Source organism: Xiphophorus maculatus, chromosome 7 (assembly GCF_002775205.1).
Source record: "Xiphophorus maculatus strain JP 163 A chromosome 7, X_maculatus-5.0-male, whole genome shotgun sequence".
NCBI classification, from domain to species: domain Eukaryota; kingdom Metazoa; phylum Chordata; class Actinopteri; order Cyprinodontiformes; family Poeciliidae; genus Xiphophorus; species Xiphophorus maculatus.
The window spans coordinates 20,524,105-20,542,641 of record NC_036449.1 but is presented as its reverse complement, the minus strand read 5'-3'; the positions used below and the strand labels follow the sequence as shown (position 1 = coordinate 20,542,641).

Here is an 18,537-nt window from a genome sequence, read left to right as displayed (position 1 = left end):
AATACAAAGAATTTTTGACATTATAGAAAGTTCCTCCTTGCAAAGCTCATCACTGAACAGATAAAATAAGATTCAATTAGCTTTCCCATCCCTGCATACACATTTAAATACTGAAAATTGGAAAATGATGTAGTTGCCACCAAAATCATCGGGTGCACAAGCCAGGGTACTTTCTAATCCTACCTGTACAAAAAGCTCAAAGTATTTTTCAAGAAAGACTTAAATATAAAAATCAGCATGATAAATATTAACAGAATCCAAAATTTACAAAGGATGAAATTCTGATCTATAACAGAAAACAACATCTCAATGCTCAATATTTGTAAAACAAACATGATCAGAAAACACAAAAAGCGGTATAAATAAAACAAATTGTCTTCAAGTGTGTTGCAGTACAGACATGTAATTTCATTACTCTAATCCTTAAATATCTGTTCTGCAATTTAATTTACATAATGAATCCTAGCAAACCTTGTAGCTTCAGCTACTGTAAAAAACTATGTGGCATAAGACTTCTGACACACCAACTGATTACTAATAATGTACTAGCTAAAATAGAACCATGAAAATAGTTATTTGTGATGATTTTGGTGGCAGTTTTCCTTCAGATAGTAGACATGGCTGAATATAGGTCTCAAATATGCTGAAAATCCAGTTTTGATATAAAAGAGGGAGTTCAGAAAAAGAGAAAAGTTCCGTTGAAGCCACAATTGTACTTCAATGAACAATCGGCCATGCAAAAAAATGGTTGCTCATTGTTTTCTTTTAAATAACAAACCATTCTTAGGTTTGTTATTGCTACACCATTCAATCAGTATTGCCCTCTTAGTTAAAAACAAGAAAAACATGACAAAGCTAAGTAAATATCAAAAGTAATTGAGAAGATACTTTACTATGTTTTAGGTCCTCAACATTTATATTGTAAAGTGACACTGGTGGATTAATAACATTTGTTACAAATACCATATATGAATATCCCTAGCGTTGTAACAGTATTAAGTGTAAAAAATTAAAAAGACCTCAAGAGGTCAGGTTACTGGGAAAATCTGAAGAAGAATGTAGTGGTGATGTAAAATATATTCAGTAAAAAAAGGAAAGATGTCAGTCCTAAAAAAAGGCAATAGCATAGGTTGAAACACAAATTTCACTTAGTTGTGCTGAAAACACAATCACAAAATCACAGGAGCATTGATGCATGGTGTGTGACCAAATGACCCTTTGCAGCTTCACAGCTTACTCTTAGAATTGCATTTACAGAATATATATATTCACTGAATGTATATATAGCTATGTACATAAAGAAAAAAAAGTGAAAATTAGAAAACAAACTCAAAAAATGCATTGGTGTAAGGAGAAAAAAAGCAATTATCTTGTCAAAAGCATGTCTAGAGCAATGCTCTATTTACAGATACACCTGACCTTTTCTCTCTTACAAAAATATCTTCTTGTTTTTGTAACAGTTTTATGTTTAGTAAAATCTTTAAGCAATCCATTTTAGAGCAAAAGATAAGGATTTCCAATATTACAATTGTTTTAACACCAGTTTATTAGAGTGTAGACTGTGCTTTCCTAACCACTCTTATTCTGGTTCTCACGGCACTTGACAATGCACATACTTAGTTTAACACGGTGCCAGAATTGCACCATGAACATCACTGGTTTATTAAACCATCATTGCAGAATTTGTTTTGCCAGCTGCTATTTTAGTTAAAGATTTTCTTTTTTAAATGCAGACAAAGAACAAATATGTTTCTGCTTTTTTGACAGTGGTCTTCGTAATATGTGTCAACCACAGATGGAATATATTTTTGCTTTTAAAAAGATCTAATGACATGAAAATGAAGTTATGAAGAACTCACTGTATAAAAAGATTCTCTGTGACCCAGTTCAGCAATTAAAATTTGTAAGGCCATCATTTCTAGACTATAGTGGTAAATGAAAGATGAGGAGTGTCTCATATAAAACCTGCAACAAAATATGATACAAACAAGCAAGACAACTTTTGTGTGGATGACAGAGACGGCTCGAGGCCGTATGGCAGGGGTGTCGAACTCCAGTCCTCAAGGGCCGGTGTCCTCCAACTTTTAGATGTGCCTCTGCTGCACCACACCTGAATAGAATAATTAGGTCATTAGCAAGGCTGGGAGAACTGATCTACACAAGGAGGAGGTAATTAAGCCATTTCATTCCAGTGTTTTGTACCTGTGGCACATCTAAAAGCTGTAGGACAGCGGCCCTCGAGGACTGGAGTTTGACACCTGTGCCGTATGGGGACTTGAATATAATTTTATTTGGGGTCCCTTCCAATTCCATTGCTGGACATAGCTTAGATAATGTTTTAAATTTTCTGGATTTTGATGTCTATGTATTATACATATACAATTATCAAAAATAATAGCGTAAAACAATTAAGTAAATAAATAAAATTCAAACTTAGATTGCAAAACTGAATCCATCTATCTATTGACTGGGCCCACTTACTATGTATGGGGGCAGGGGGTGCTTACATCCAGCGGTCATTGAACAGGGGGCATGATACACCCAGGACATATGCCAGTCTGTCACAGGGAAAACACCAAGGCAAACACACTTACAAGGGTAATTTAGAGTAATCAATTAGCCTAACTGTCATGTTTATAGTCTATGTGAGGAAGTCAAAGAAACCAGAGAAAACCTGGGCATTCAGGGGAGAACATGCAAACTCCACGTTTGAACCTCTGACCTATTTGCCACAAGGCAGCAGAGCTAGCATTTACATCACCATGCAGCCCACAACTTAATCCACATTGCTTAAATCTTAATCATGTTACATGCAGTACTTGATATAGCATGTCTTTTTTGAAAAATGAAATTAAATGCATTTGGTTGTTGCCATTTTCAGAAAAGAAAATTGTTTGGCATCAAGTGTTTGGAAGTTAATACTGGCAAAGCTGAGAGCAAAAATCATTTCACAGAAAGCCCCCTTTACAGAAATTATACTGAAGTGTTGCTTGAATATTTATAAACGTGACTCCTTTGACAATTCTATTGCTCATGGGAAACCCCTGCTGGTGCGAGGGTCCAAGTAGCTGCCTAATTTGCTTGGATTTTGTGTCTGATAGTCAAAATCCCTTTTAAACCTAAATTGTAAATAAGCCTTTTCTCACCAAATATAACAAAGAAGTACCTACAGCAAGGTTTGAAAGGTAGGAGAGCACCAATATCTGATAACGTATGGTCAACATAAACTTTGCAATAGGAGGCGTATTTAAATTACATTAGCACAGAAGAAACCTGGTTTATGTGCCTGTCAGAAGTCAAATATGTGTTTGGGTGGAAACTTGACAAAACACTACAGTAGTTGGAGGTTGAGAAAAACTTCTTCAACAGTGTTCACATTTTCCAAAGGCAAAGATTTATCAATAAACAGTTACAGGTTTATGAGGAACACCTAAAGATATCTATTACAATGTATAGTACTTTTTTCAGTAAAGATCTTTGGGTATGGACTTGAGTTGTTATAAACCACAAAATATAACAGCAATGCAGTATTTCCAACAAAGATGATGCAGGTGGATACTCAAAATTTATAAGACCCTGAAGTGCAAATGAGAGGGAAAACAATACAACCCCCCCCCCACAAAACATGTAGTTACACGCTATTAAAATATGCTCAATACTGACACAGACCAACAAACAGGAAAACATATTTTAAATAAATAAAAGTGTTATCATATACTCCATGTAGTCAATAAGTAAGTAAGTAATTATTAGCCATTTAAAGATGTTCATACGGCCCTATGAGTGACTAATTTGACCACAATCACCATATTTTTGTTTTTACTCCACTCATTTCTGCCAGTGTTTGCTACATATAATTCAACAGTCACTTCTGAAGAGACATAAACAGTGGCATTTTAACTCTGCTAGTTTCATTGCAGTCACACCTCCTACCCTCCTGGCTTTTGTAATACTGACGCATTGGTTGGGTACATTTCTTGAATGCCAATGCTATAGTTTTAACCTCGCTGCAAGATTACAACCAATTGCCTGTTGTCCAGGGCTTCTCAGCTGGTGCACTGAGTGAGTTGTTGGGTAACATGATTTCCCCATAGAACAACAAGGAGAAAGTAGATAAATTAGCATTCAAAAAGCTAAAAGCCCTGGCGATGGCTGCCAGCTGAGAGCGCCAGCAGCTTTTCTCTTTCATAGATTGGCTTTATTTTTCTCAAGAGAACCATTTCTATCCCTAATGGTGACTCTTTACTGCTCTTATTGCTCTTACATGCACGGTCATACAGTGGTCTACAAGCTCTGCTACGAATGCCTCATAGATGATAAGCTTACAAAATAGAATTTTCAACACAGAGAGGATATTGCTACACAACTCATTTACACGATAATTTAGGCAAAGGTGATTGTTTATATAAAGTAAGCAGAATAATCATAACCTAGGAAAAACTATTAGCATATATAGAACAGAGCAATGGGTTAGTATCAGAGTAGAGTAGCAATATGTTAATTAATGCTTAGAAATTCACCATTAAATTCACATTGTCATTGGGTTGCACAGGTCAACAGAAATGTATTCATCTAGTGGGGTATTATGGCACCGATCTATCTTCCAATATACTTTTATTTCAATTGGTTTAACATCCATTCATGATCTGTCTCAGCTGGAGCTCAAATGGATGATTATTATTCCCCATAAAACCTGAGAGGCAAAGAAAATATTCTGCCAGGGAAACATCTGTGCTTGGTACAGTAGTAAATCATCCTTGCTGCTTATATGAATCTTTAATATAGAGGCACAGGTTGTGTAAGAGTGCTTGTACATTGTTGTATAGCAATAAAATGTTCATCAGGCTAGTCTGCATGGTTATACACATCTTTTCTTTAAACGGGGCAAGCTATTTAGTAAAGTATACTTATTCTTCAAAACATCCTAAATGGAAACTTGTCAAGTCCCAGTAGCCATTTTTAATTCTCAGAGTTTGATGGTGTGCATGTGATGTCATTTCCTTAACATCCAATGATTAGCAAAACATCACTATTTACATACTATAAGCTCTGTGTCAGTTCACCTCCATTTAACAACTATGCATTGAAATGGTATACCTTATTATTTCAGTTTCTTTTTGTGACTATAATTTCCTTTTTATTTTTGTGTATGCAGACCATAGCTCAGTTTTTTTACTGTACGTCCAGTTTTTAATTATGCTTTAGACTGTTCTCAACCTAGTTTTAGTAGTTTTTGCAATCTCCTTTGTTTTCTTTGCTTAATGCCAATAATTTGACTGTTTCAAATAGACTAACATCCTTTCTATGACCACAAAATGTGTCTGAATATTTTGTTGCCAGCTGGAAGGCAAGTGTCTATGAAGTAACTATCCAATGGGATGCTCATCCCTACTTGCTCAGTTAAATTCAGTTGGCACAATTGTTTGGGTCAGGTAGTATATGATTACAACACAAAAGCAACACAAAGTAATTAGAAGTGGCTTTCTGTTTGTTGGTAGATATTATTATTAACTGGAGTCATATATCTACATTGCCTTTCAAGGTTGGCTTTAATATATATAAGCGTCAAAGCAGCTGTAAAATCTCCCCATGCTGCGTACAGATCAAAACTTCCTCAGTATAAAATGTTCATTGGCAGAAATGCACTATTTCAAATTCAAAAGGTCAGGTACAAAATTATGCATACTGCAAGGGTTCAAAATGGCAAAAGAGAAAATGTCCACCATTGAATTGGCTTAGAAAGAAGCAAAAGAATTTTATTATTATTTAATCAAATTGTGCAATTAGGATAAATGTATTTGTCTTTCAAATGTGCTCACATTCATGGGTTCAGCAATGGGTCACATAATAAAGTGTAGTTTTCACTTGGGATGTCCCAATGCAAGACTAGAGCCTTGTATCAGCTCTAGTCCAGATCACAGCTTCTATTAATCATCATAAGGAGTCACAAAATCTCAAGCTGTTGGTAGTCTCTTTCATTTTAATAGATACTCTCAACAAGATACATGGCCTCAATTTTGCTGATATTTTTCTTGCATCTTGCATTCATCTGCACAACTTGCAAAACTGTAATATACCTTATACATAGTTTTTTTCCCCCCTCAAATTTGTTTTTGTCACTCAGAATCTGATTATTTCAGGACATGTGACATGTCTTGGAGTATGTGTGGCATATAACCTTCTCTTCATATTGTGCTTAGATATCCATGGACAGCTTTCGTAAAAATACCAGACTTTAAGCTTATATAACTTTAAAACAAACGCAAGTTTTAAACCAGTTTTAGAAAGCATTTAGACGAAGAATGGTATAGCTTTTACTGTAATCATTATGAAATTAAAATGTTATGAAGCTTAAACTCAACTAAATAATATATAAGTATGTATAAATATGTAGTAAATACAACAAAAGCTAAAATATGAGCAAATGTGTTTAATAAGGAAGAAGAATAATTGGGAAAAAGGGGTTTCTGTTTTGGTGACTTGACCCTATAGTAAGAAAACTCAGCCTTCCACCCACATTACAAAAAGTGCAATATTAGAAACCAAACAAGTTATTTAATACAGTGAATTAAACAGCTAACTTTTCAAGATATTTCCCTGATTGAAATTTTGTGTCACTCATTTTTATATAACATTATTATACCTCAAAAGTGCTAAAACTTAATTAGCAAAATGCTGATGAAATGAAAATACTGGTAATGCTAAATTATACTTGCATCATATAAAAACATATGCATGAATTGCCTTCAGAGCAAGAATAACATTAGTTATTTAGCTGTCAAGAACATTAAGCACATTTTAATTAACAACTGTGCCAAAGAAAGGCTTCACAGTCTTTTTGATGATAAATACTACTGATCTCGATCAGAGTTTTATGTGGCATCCAGCAGTATAATTATAGAAAGTCTGTCATAAGTAATAAAAAGTCTTTCACTGTCAATGTAAAAAAAGGAAAAAATAGGTCTACTCTTGAGTAGACTGTGATACCAAGTTCAATTCAGTGTTTCTGAAGACAGTGGTGCAAAAACTTGCTGTAGTTGATATACTTTTACATCTCTTTATATACGGATTGGTTCATATAGTTTTTTTTCCCCCTCTCTGTATAGTAATGACGTGTAGTCGGTTCATTATTACAGCTCTTAAGATAAATATTCAGACTTTTTTGGTTGTTGACTATTCAGGGTTTTTCCACCTTTGTCATTAAAATAAGGAACATAATAAAAACCTGATGGTTTAATCAACAAAAACAGTAAATTTTTTACTAATATGTCAGAGTTAATAGCTTCCCCAAAATCAACTTTTTTGTCTCCTTTTAAAGTAATCATTCATGCATGGCACCAAATCAAACATTGATTTGGTTGTTTGAGGCCCTATTTGCTGGATATATTTGTATAATAGAGAGGAAACATAACGTAAAATAACATAAGAAAATAAAAGGCTGTTTTCTGAACAATGCCTCTTTTAAATTCCCATCACAGCTGGCATATCTGATCACAAATCATTGCTACACTATTCGGGATATCTTGTTAAAGTTTTTCTTCTGTTTTTGACAAAACCCATGTCCAGCCAAACTGTGTGATTCAATCAACGTCAATGTAAAAGTTATGTCATGCCGGCAGGTAACGTTAATGCCAGCAACAATGAGGCTAACATTCTGTAGACAAACTCCAAAAGCAGAGCTAGGCTAAAGATTCTTCTTAAATATTATGGAAGGTAATGATGACATCACACAGGAACACATCATGGAGACCTGGGAGGTGATCAATGCTATGGTGAAGAAATTACATTACCCCACAAAGTTTTTACCAATGCCTGAAGTTTGAACAGCTTGTCTCCTAAAAATTATTTGAAAGTCATCTAAATTTGAAATAAGACAAACAAAGGTAGATTCCATCCATGAGTTATGCAAATTACTTATCTTAGTTCTAATGTGCATAAATATGTGCTCTGTAACCAAAGATGACACATACAACAGCAACTGCCTTTCATATTGTTTGTTTTGAGACAAATAATACAATTTCAAGAGTTTCAGCAGAAATTTATGTATGCAAGAAAAATCCAGTCTTTTTCCATAAGCTTGTATTTGCTTCTTATATGTGGATGCAAAAGCCTTATTTTGTGTCTTACAATAAATATAACAGTTCGTGTGTGTGTTTTTTTCCACTTAGTGTGTCTCACTCTCCAGCTGCATATATTCTGCTGTTGACTGGAGTTAACAGTAAGTCTCCAATGTTCGCAGAATGCAGTGCAGTGTCCCTGCTTTAGATTGTGCTTTTGTGATCACTCAATGCCCTTTCCTCTTACTCATTAACTTCATGAGCTTGCATTAAAAGGTTAAATCAAACAGAATAACATAAGAGAAATGTGAGGGGGTAAAAGGAAAAAAAAAAACAGCTGCAGTATTGTTGGAGACAGAATGAAGTTTTAAGCATTTCCATTGTGGAAAATGTTCATTTAAAAAATTCTAAAAACATATTCATATTATTCTGGACAGGGCCAAAAGCTCAAAAACAATGCTATTGAGCATTTTGTTGAAATCTTCCCTTCTTCTGCTCTTCACAACTTCCTGTTTTCTGCTGTTTCTGCAGAAGATCAAACTGCTCCAGAAAACATTTCAAGTGGTTGCAGGCGTACATGTTGATATGTTTACTTGTGAACAAATGTATGGTTTCTGTTGTTGTGCCAGGCCTTCGGGCTTGTCCCAGGTCTGACATGCTTAATTGTTTTAAGAAAAGGAACGGACAAAGAAATGAGTTTGTGGGAATAAAATCTATGTTAGGTGTTCTCAGCATAACTTCAGTTTGGTTGGTAAGCCAAGATTCTGACCTGAATGCATGTTTCACATTATAGCCTAAACCCAATGTAAAAAGTCTGTTCAAACAAAACCATGTACACAACTAGTTTGATTAGAAAATATATAAAACATACAGAAGAATGATTTATGGGTTCATTAACAATCTCACAGTGTCAATGAAAATACTCCTTGTCTGACTAACTAGTTTAATTAGCCTAATTAGGTTATTTCTTCTTTTTTAAATAACACATTGATGTATACGTTTCTTGGATTGCTTTTGTTCTGTTGTTAAAGATGCCAGAACAGTTTTCTGCAGGTCAAACCAGATCCCTCCCTGAAGGAGATCCTCCAGTTTCGGAGTCATGTTTAAAAAGGATGGTTTAAGTCTTAGATGAAGCTGTAACTGACAGCTATTGTAGGTCTGTTATGGAAAGGCAGATTCAAACACTGAGAATAGAAGACTTCCAAATAGAATGATTATGACAAGTTTCCAGAAAAGGTGCAAGGAGGACCCAGGAGGGCAAGTACGGCAAAATACATGATTTTAATCTCCAGATGCTACAGGTGGGTCACTACACCACAGTGTTCCTCTGCCTGTATGGAGGTGGTGGCAATACATTGCCAGCCTTCATAGCAGCCTCAGACAAGTATTCCTGGTTTTCTGCCACAGCAGGGCGAATGCGTCCATTCTGCCGGTAGAAGAAACGTGTGCTGCAGTCCTGCAGGTACTCGGGATTGTGCAATGTGGACTTCGGAGGGAGACTGTGCTGCCAATACTCAGGATTGTCAAAAGTTGCTTTCTTGGCTTTCTTATCAAATGCCATTGTGCTACTGCTGATGCCTGAGTGTAGTGTGTGTCCTGAATGCCCTGGATGCAAGGTATGTGATGGATATGTTGGGTGGGGGAGTAAGCCAGGAGTTACCACATATCCAGTGGAGGAAACGATGTGGCTTGATGTGGATGGGTTTGCTGTCTGCAGGACTGATTGTGCAGTAGAGGACGAAGAACCAGAGATGGAAATGGCACCAGCTAATCCATTTTTGTCCCCAGGGCTAAGGAATGTATTCAGGTACAGTGGCTCATTGATGTACTCATCGTCTCCATGGGCAGACTGGCCTATTGGGGCTGCGGCAGCGCCAGCTATGTGCAAGGTGTGGCAACTTGCTCCATCTATCACTACGTGGGCATCACCGTTCCTACGACGTGTGACAAAAGGGTTTTCCTCAACAGGATGGAGATGATCTGGAAGCAAAAAAGGGGATTAAAGATGTATCTGTTTGTACTGCCCAGTGTTAGAAGCCACCAGTTAAATGTGTAAATATATATAATTATAGGCAAATACAGCAATTAAAACATAAGTCCTGCAATATAAAATGTTCCATAAAAACATTTTGTCTCTTAAATTATGCATTGGTCTCTTTTAAAGCTGTTCATTTAACCTGAGGTGTTCTTGTTTCTCATGGAAGCCATGTAGCCATCCTTGTCTCCCTTTTCACCTCGTTCTGATAAAAGACCAGTAGGATCCGCACTGTAGCGCTGTCCACTTGTCTCCTCTCCTCCACCTTGGGAAGCAAACAAGGAAAGAAGCAAAGATAGGAACTGAGATAGAGAAAAGGGTTATTGTCGAACCTAACCCTAACTCTAACCCTTTCATGCAAGTAATTTTTTTCCTCCAGAAAACAACCAATGTTTTAAAAAGTAGTTCATTCTTGTGCATTGTTGCTTTTTCATTGACATTACAAACAAACTATTGTTAAGCACTCTGTTTTCTATGATTTTTTTCTCTATCAATAACTTGTACAGCACCTGAATTTATTAGTTTATGCAATATTCCTCCACTTGCATCATCAATTTAATAAGTTGTAGTTCAGTCAAAGATAGAGAGTTGATCATTTTATATTTACAGCTATTAACTAAAACATTCAAATGTGACACAATTTTACTAAGCTTTGTGGTGGTTTACTTGATGTGTAACCCATGGCAAATTTTGGCTGTCAATCCCAATTTAATGACTTATTTCTTAAGTCACAGCTAAGCAACGCATTTATTAGAAACCTTCATGAGTAACCATATCCTGGCTTGCATAATGTAGATTAATGACATATATTCAGTACTATACCAACAAAATATTTTTCTATATTACAAATGAACACATACAAATTTATAATTAAAGAGCATCATGTGCAGCCTTGAACTTAACTAAAAAGTCTATGTATTTTTTACAAACTACAGTTTCTACAATGGTGCTAACAAAACACATAAAAACAACAACTGTCTTCTTCATGGTATTTGGTCCACTTTGCTAAAGAGTCTATATTTTAAGATGTTCAAAACATTTTGCTGTTTGTAAGCAATGGAATGGTAGGCGTTTTACACCAAGCTTTACCTTGTCCTGGAATATGAGCTGAACCAAGGGTCTTTGACCTTGGGGAGGCTTGCTTTCTTAGGGTGCCATTGCAGCGAGGGTCATCTTGGTTGCCACGACTAAATCCACCACTAATCTGGGCCCCTGCAGCGAGTTCCTGTGAAGGGAGGCTGCTTCCAGACATGGATTGACCCACTCTAGGCAGAGTAGCCAGCATGTCTCCCATGGTAAAAGTTGGATCCTGACAGCCAAATTGATTCTGGACAGAAATAATAATAATTAAAATACTTTTGTTTACACATTGTTGACACAATGTGCAAACAAATAAACCAACAATTTGCTTACTTCCAAACAAGGTTTGCAAGACAGAAGCAAATGCAAAAAGTAATTTTGATTTTACCTTAGCCGTAGCCCTTACTGTTTTATTAGAGGTTTTGATTAACTCGTCTAAAATATTAAAACAGCTATTTTATTCTGGTTTGTTTTATAAATACAAGGAAATAAAAGTGAAAATAAAAATTGAATGAATGACTGATCTAATGTTAAGACTGATTCCATGTTAAAAATTGTATTTTACTAAGGTTTCAAAGTTTTTACAAAAACAGAAAAGCAACAAAAAAACTTTGGAAGCTGAAGACCATTGGCAAATCAATTAACATAATTTTAATTAAAACTTAATGTAACCATATCAGCTGAGGCCCGCTGCGTAAATTTGTATCTGTGCTCATAACAAAAAGATTTTTTTTTTTTAACTAAATCTCTGGGAAAGCTTCACTTTGACTCATCTCTGAGCTCCTTCATTTTCATCAAAGGTTTGACTTTTTCAATTTTATTTTCATTCTTATTTTTTAAAGACTGAGACGTTTTAATGTCTGGGATCATATTAACAAGGGTATTTGCACACACAGATTGGGAAGCAATGGTCAAGTGGAATTTTCAGTTTAGGATTATATTGGACTAAGTAATTAAGATGTAGATATTTATTCTACTTCTGATTAACATTTCTTAGCAGTCTACATGGCAGTTGAACAAGTATAATATGACATGGTATTTAGCCCCTATAAGAAAATTGATTAGAGATGGTGCATGTGCTATTCATTCACAGCTCCGTTTTCTTCATGAGGGGTTAAAAGTGTCAACCACTCTTACTGTTCAAATTAATCAGTTATATAGACCCTTACCGCTGTACGGACTTGGCAAGTACATACATTTTAACATATTTAAAGTACTTTTTAACTTTTTTTAATAATTGTACTTTCTTCCAGTATTTACAGTGTCCCATGTGACATGTAAATGTTTTTCTTTTTGCTATTTGTATTGTGTTGTCCATGCATATGCACACAACTTACATACTTACCATACAAAAATAATAATGCCAAAAAATTTATTAAAGTAAAAATTTAACAGTCAACAACTATTTCCAGATTTATTAAAAGTAAATATAGTCATATTCATGCTTTATGCGAACTGACAAGACTATATACTAGTGTAATGTAATTATTCTAAACATATGTAAAACATCCTACAATAGGCAAATTCTAAAAGTAATATTGAAAGTGAAACCAAACCTTTACCTTAAGGAAGAGTTTAATTCAAAAGACACACTGTATTGAAAAAGTATTTTTCCTTTTTTTTACCTTTTGAACTTCCATTTTTTTCACTTCGCAACAACAGACCTTAATAAGGACCAAGGAAAACAGCAGGCAGGTCAGGGATACAACAATAAAGAAGTTCAAAGTAGTGTTTGATTATGAAACAATAGCCCAGCTTTAACCATCTGTCAAAGCACATTTCAGTCCATCATCTGAAAATGAAAAGAAAACAGCACAACTCCAAACCTACAAAGACCCTAGCTAAATTGACAGGCTGGACTGGGAGAGAATTAAACAGAAAGCCAGACAGTATGCCAGGGTAACTCTAGAGTTACACATCTCAGATGGGGGAATCTGTTTAGACTCAAAACAACCATTCTCTATGCAACTGTGCACTTTGTAGATCTTCCTACTATGGAAGAGTAGCTGGAAGAAAACAGTTATTGAAACAAGTCCAAAAGAAATTGTGTTTGTACTACAAGCCAAACACAGCAAACATGTTAAGGAAGGTGACCTGATCAGATGAGATCAAAACTGAACTTGCAGGGCAACAAGCAGGGTTTATTATCTAAAGACATTGCAACCATTGCATTTTGTTGTTATAAAAGTGACCAACTGTGGGAAAGTTCAAGAGTTGAAATACTGTGAGGCAGTGTTTTTTTGACACAATGTAAGAAGATTGAAGGACTACAGTATGGCTGAATCCAGGCAATTTGATCAGTCTGAAGTTCTAAGAAAGAAAATCAGCATCTAAATTGTTATAAAACTAACATATTCCACTTTCTGAATTAATTACATAAAATAAGGAAGAGATCGAGCATAAAATAAAAATTAAACAATATTGGGAAATCTAACAGAGGCACTTATGAATATGCAAAGCCTGTAAAAGCTTTAAAATAGACATTGAAACTAGTGACTGCATTGCCTTAAGGAAACTGTGTTAATTTTTTTCCCTAAAATGTGCAGATCCTTTTTACTCAGAGGAGTCTGCACATCCCTAAAATAATTTACCTTGTTGGAGTCCATGCGTGTGCGAGGAGTGTATGCCAGTGGTGGGATGTTAAAGGAGTGAGGAACCAAATACTCCTCAGCATCCATCAAGTCCTCCAACTCATCTTCCTCTAGCAGGCTCTGGAAAAACTTGCTGTCATTGGGGCTGGGCAATTTCATGCGGTCATCACCCTATTAAAACATGAGGGTTGATGTGTGTCATCCACAGGTTCACTTTGTAACCACAAAATGAATATGATGAATAATAATAATGTAATGCATTACTTAATAATAGTTATCCGACTTTGCATTGAAGTTTTCCAGATTGCTAAATCTCCTCTGTGGTAAAATTACTCTTATACCCTTACCTTCTAATGAAATAAAAACTAAGTACATAGACCTGATTTGAATAAGCCCAATAGTGTACAGACAAGCTTTTACAATGACTGGTTTTTTTTCACATTATTTTGTTAAAATGTACTGAGAACCTACCTGGATGACCAGGTATCGCTGGGGATCACGAGCCATCCGTGTGAACTCTGCAGCTAGTTCCTTGAACTTGGGTCGACTGTCTGCATCAATCATCCAGCCTGAAAAAAATGTTTTTGTATTACATACTGACCACTGGAATTAAATATACATATACACTGAGGATATTAATCATTAATTTTTCATGGGATAATGAATCCTTTAGCCCCTGACTTCAAGTTTGACCCCAGTACTTAGTATGCTTATTTAATGCTTTTCTCAGCAGCAATTGCAACAGACATAAAGTTGAACTTATTCTTTATAAGTCATGTGTAAAACAGTTTTCACATTCTGCTGTGTCCAACATGAACAAGCACCACATTTCCTGTTAAAGTTCCCTACCCCTCTAACTATTTTAATATTATTTTATTACGTCACATTGCCACCAAAGTCAATGTATTTCATTAGGATTTTATGTGACCAGATCAGCCTAAAGTAGTGCATTATAGTACAGTAGGAGGAAGATTATTATTTTTTTCCCCTATTTTACCTAAAGTGAAGGAAGGAGTTGCAGAGATATGCAGCTCAGGTGGGAAAATATCAAAAGAGCAGTTATCAATAATCACTCCATGTATGACCTTTATAGAAGAGTGGCAAACAGTTAAAAAGAATTTCAGCTTTGCATGAGCATGTATGGCATACACTGTATAAAGATGTTCTGGTCACATGAAACCAAAATGTACCTTTATGGCATGTGTGCAAATTTCTGTTTGTGGTGGAAAACTATTGCTAAATGTCATTCTGAACAAACTTTTCTCATTGTGAAACAGTGTAGTAGCAACATCATGCTGTGTGGATTCCTCTCTTCCACTAGTCAGGGTTTCTAATAAGATGGATAGAGCTAAATATAGGGGCATTTAGAAAGAAAACCCTCAAGAGGCTGCAAACGACACTGGCAATTTGGAAATGTTCAAGAGGAATGAATACTTTTTAAAAAAATACTGTAATAGTACTAGTCGTGCTTTTACTTTAACATTTTAAATTTTACCTAGCATAATATCATTTATTGCATACTGTAGAAAGAACATGTCTATCTATAGATATGTTGTTGTTCCAGTTAATCATTTAACTTGCTTAAGTGACATTAAATATTTTCCTCTAAAGGCAATATTTTTAGTTGTGCAAAAAATTAGCAACTACGTATTTTCTATTTAAACATGTCTTTACATGTAGTCACTTTTTCAGCCTAAATATAAATACTCTTTCATCACTAGAACAGCCATCTGGAGAAATATGCTCTTCTGCCAGTTTTACTGTTGGACACATGGATATGACACCAAAGCAATCATGTGATTCGACCTCATCTGTGCATCAAGGGAAATAAGATTAAATGAATACAGAAGTAATACAGATTAGGCAAAAAGTGATGGAAATTGACTGTTTAAAAGGGAACGTGTCATTTCTTTATCAGCACATGTTTCACATATGTGCATTTTGAGCATAACATTGTGCAAAAAGAAAGAAATCAATAGTGCAGTGACATGGATATTTCTCTGCTCTCTACTGCTTGCCAGGTTGGCGCAAGTTCAGGGTGGCAGGAAAAGTCAAGGTGGCAATGACAGCCAGAGGCTTCATGTCACTGAGCAGTGGACAGGGCCAGTCTGAAACTGGCAGCAAGTACTTTTTCCTGGCCACAGTAACCAGATGTTATAGTGCTGCCTGATGGCATTCCATGAGTATCTGGCAAATAATGTCAACAAGCTGGTGCTACCATTCAGTCAGTGGGAAGGCAAAACCTGAATTTGCGCTCCTTAGGTGACTATGAACTTAACTTTCTATCATTTATATGACATATATACATATATTTGCTGAATTGCATTCAATGAATGAACATCATAAAAACAATTGGCCCAATTCAAAATAACACAGACCTGAGTTTAATGTGTGTAATAAAGAAAATCATGTAAATTTAGATGGCTAATTGACTTCCACAGGTTGTTTTTCTTCTCACAAAACTTTAATTGTCTTTGTTACAAAGCCAGCATAGATTCAGATACCCACAAATAAAATGCCTGCTGACAAATTATGTCTAAGATCTGGAGTAAATAGAAACAAATAATAATAATAATAATAAAACATATCTTGTATAAAACAGATTTTTGGTATGTACAACACTATGGTACTCATAAGACGAAAGAAAATACAAACATTATAAGACAAAATGAAAAGAATCTTAGGATTGGCATAATAATGGAAGAGTCCGAGGTTTGGGGAACAGGCTCGGAAATTCAAGTGTGTTGTAATTGAATCAGAAATACAAAACACTCTTTGAAACCTATGTTGTTTTATGCATGTTAAAAATTGTTTACGTTGTTTTGTTTGCACATACATTTGACCATGACCATATAGACATCAATGGTACAGATGGGTGGCTGAGGAAGACGTTCTCCTTTCTCCAGTAGATCTGGAATATCTCTAGTCGAAATGCCATCATATGGTTTCCCTCCAAAGGTCATAAGTTCCCATATGGTCACACCTTTGAAGACAAAGATGATTGGAAAAGGAATATTTGATTGAAAATGCTCTATGTTAGTACAGAGGCTATGCATATGCCACTGCCAGTGTTTTGTGTTGGTGTTAACTACCAAGTAGGGAAAAAGAACAGCTACTGCAGACTGTAAAAGCGACTTACCATAACTCCAAACGTCACTCTGGTGGGTAAATTTCCTGTAATGTATACACTCCAGGGCCATCCACTTGATTGGCATCTGCAGTGTAGGAACATGTATTATTGATGTATACATGTACACATTAACAATAAAGTATGCTAAAAATAAACCTTTTAGATGGGAGAAAAAAGGCATGAAAATTTCCACGATGTAGATTTGAAGTGTTTTATTGTAAAATAACTGACTGTTTCAGGCATGTTGGAGAGTAAAATGTGATGGCAGATTAAAAAGAGACAAGGTTTGGTTAAATCAACATCAAGAAGAAATTTTCACACACACAATATCAATCTAACCACCCACCGACAGAAAAAGACACACACTCAGACTAAGATGTAGTAAATTAAGAAGAGACATAAACAAGGGAGGCCTAGGATCAAGCTTAACACATATTAGATTGATGGTTAGATTCGAAGGCCAGTTCCATTGATTACAGTGATAAAGGTGGAGAAGAGAGGAGATGTGGAAGGTTAGTGTGCCTTTTGTTTAACAGCTACAGGGATAAATGCGCAGCACTGATCACTGACAGAAACCACAATAAGCATAAAAAGATTAGGAGCGAGAGAGGAGGAATATCCTTGCTTGTGAAAACATTGTTTGAAAACAAATCAGAAGTCAGGGAAAGGATAAACAAAGATTAGAAAAGGTCAGAGACCTGTGCTCACACAGCCCCGAGGACAGATTTACTCACTACGTTTACAGGGTTTTGAGATCTCTTCCCCCCAAAGGTAAATAAAACGGTTCAGTAGAGCAGAAGAGTATTTTGTGCTGAGAAAAAGCATCCTTTGTGATTGGTAATGCTCCTCCCAGAGGCTATGAAACCCTTATTAATGTTAATGCCTATTGTTTCATTTTATGACTTGTCAATGCCACAGTCTAAAGACATAGTCTAATATTTTCTTTCCAAAACTACAGACAATAAAATATGGTAACACGCTCTAATTACAGAAAACTGGCAGCTTCTAAAGTGTGATCTTAAATAAACCATCCTTGAACTATAAGCATTTACCTCTAAATATTAGGTGCAGGGAATCATATGCAGCATAGAAGACCCACAAAATTTCTAAAGCTTTGATATAATCTTCACAACTATCTTGCTGTTTGAGCCAAGATTACATGAAATAACTATTGCATTCTTTTTACAATAGAATAAAACAAATATAATTCTGAGCTATGAGAAAAAAGAAGGGAAAGGGGTGCCGAAGTGTGATTTTGCAAAGTCCTTTTTTATGTTGTCTTTAAAAGAAAGTAAATAAATAAAGCCAAGTGTTTTGACAAGAAGAATAAATAATACATCCAGGATTCATTGCATTTGAACGACACAGTAATAGATAGCAGCAATTAAAGATACGTATTAACAGGAAACATTATGGTCCTGGTAAGTGTTGAATTAATTGTGAGATGTTGCAAATGTTTGTGAATAAGACACTGAAGTTCACCTTTCCCCCATCGGCATTATATTCTTTTTCGTTGACATCTAGCAGCCGAGCCAGCCCAAAGTCGGTGATTTTGATGTGGTTTGGAGATTTGACCAGAACATTCCGGGCTGCAAGATCTCGGTGGACAAGTCTACGCTCCTCCAGGTACATCATTCCCTGCAA

The 18,537-nt window shown here is 35.6% G+C and overlaps 1 protein-coding gene across 2 annotated transcripts in view; it reads right to left on the bottom strand.

The window, feature by feature from the left end:
* Nucleotides 1-2,223: 2,223 nt before the first annotated feature.
* Nucleotides 2,224-18,537, bottom strand: part of LOC102231767 (receptor tyrosine-protein kinase erbB-4) — a 282,261-nt gene continuing 265,947 nt past the window's right edge. For both annotated transcript variants that reach the window (XM_023337224.1, XM_023337225.1), the window contains exons 21-28: nt 18,376-18,531; nt 16,903-16,978; nt 16,600-16,746; nt 14,235-14,332; nt 13,764-13,934; nt 11,182-11,419; nt 10,235-10,357; nt 2,224-10,037 (exon numbers count right to left, since the gene is read on the bottom strand). In XM_023337224.1, the coding sequence (XP_023192992.1) occupies nt 9,367-10,037; nt 10,235-10,357; nt 11,182-11,419; nt 13,764-13,934; nt 14,235-14,332; nt 16,600-16,746; nt 16,903-16,978; nt 18,376-18,531 (1,680 nt within the window). In that variant the 3' untranslated portion in view covers nt 2,224-9,366. The remainder of the gene's footprint in view (nt 10,038-10,234; nt 10,358-11,181; nt 11,420-13,763; nt 13,935-14,234; nt 14,333-16,599; nt 16,747-16,902; nt 16,979-18,375; nt 18,532-18,537) is intronic.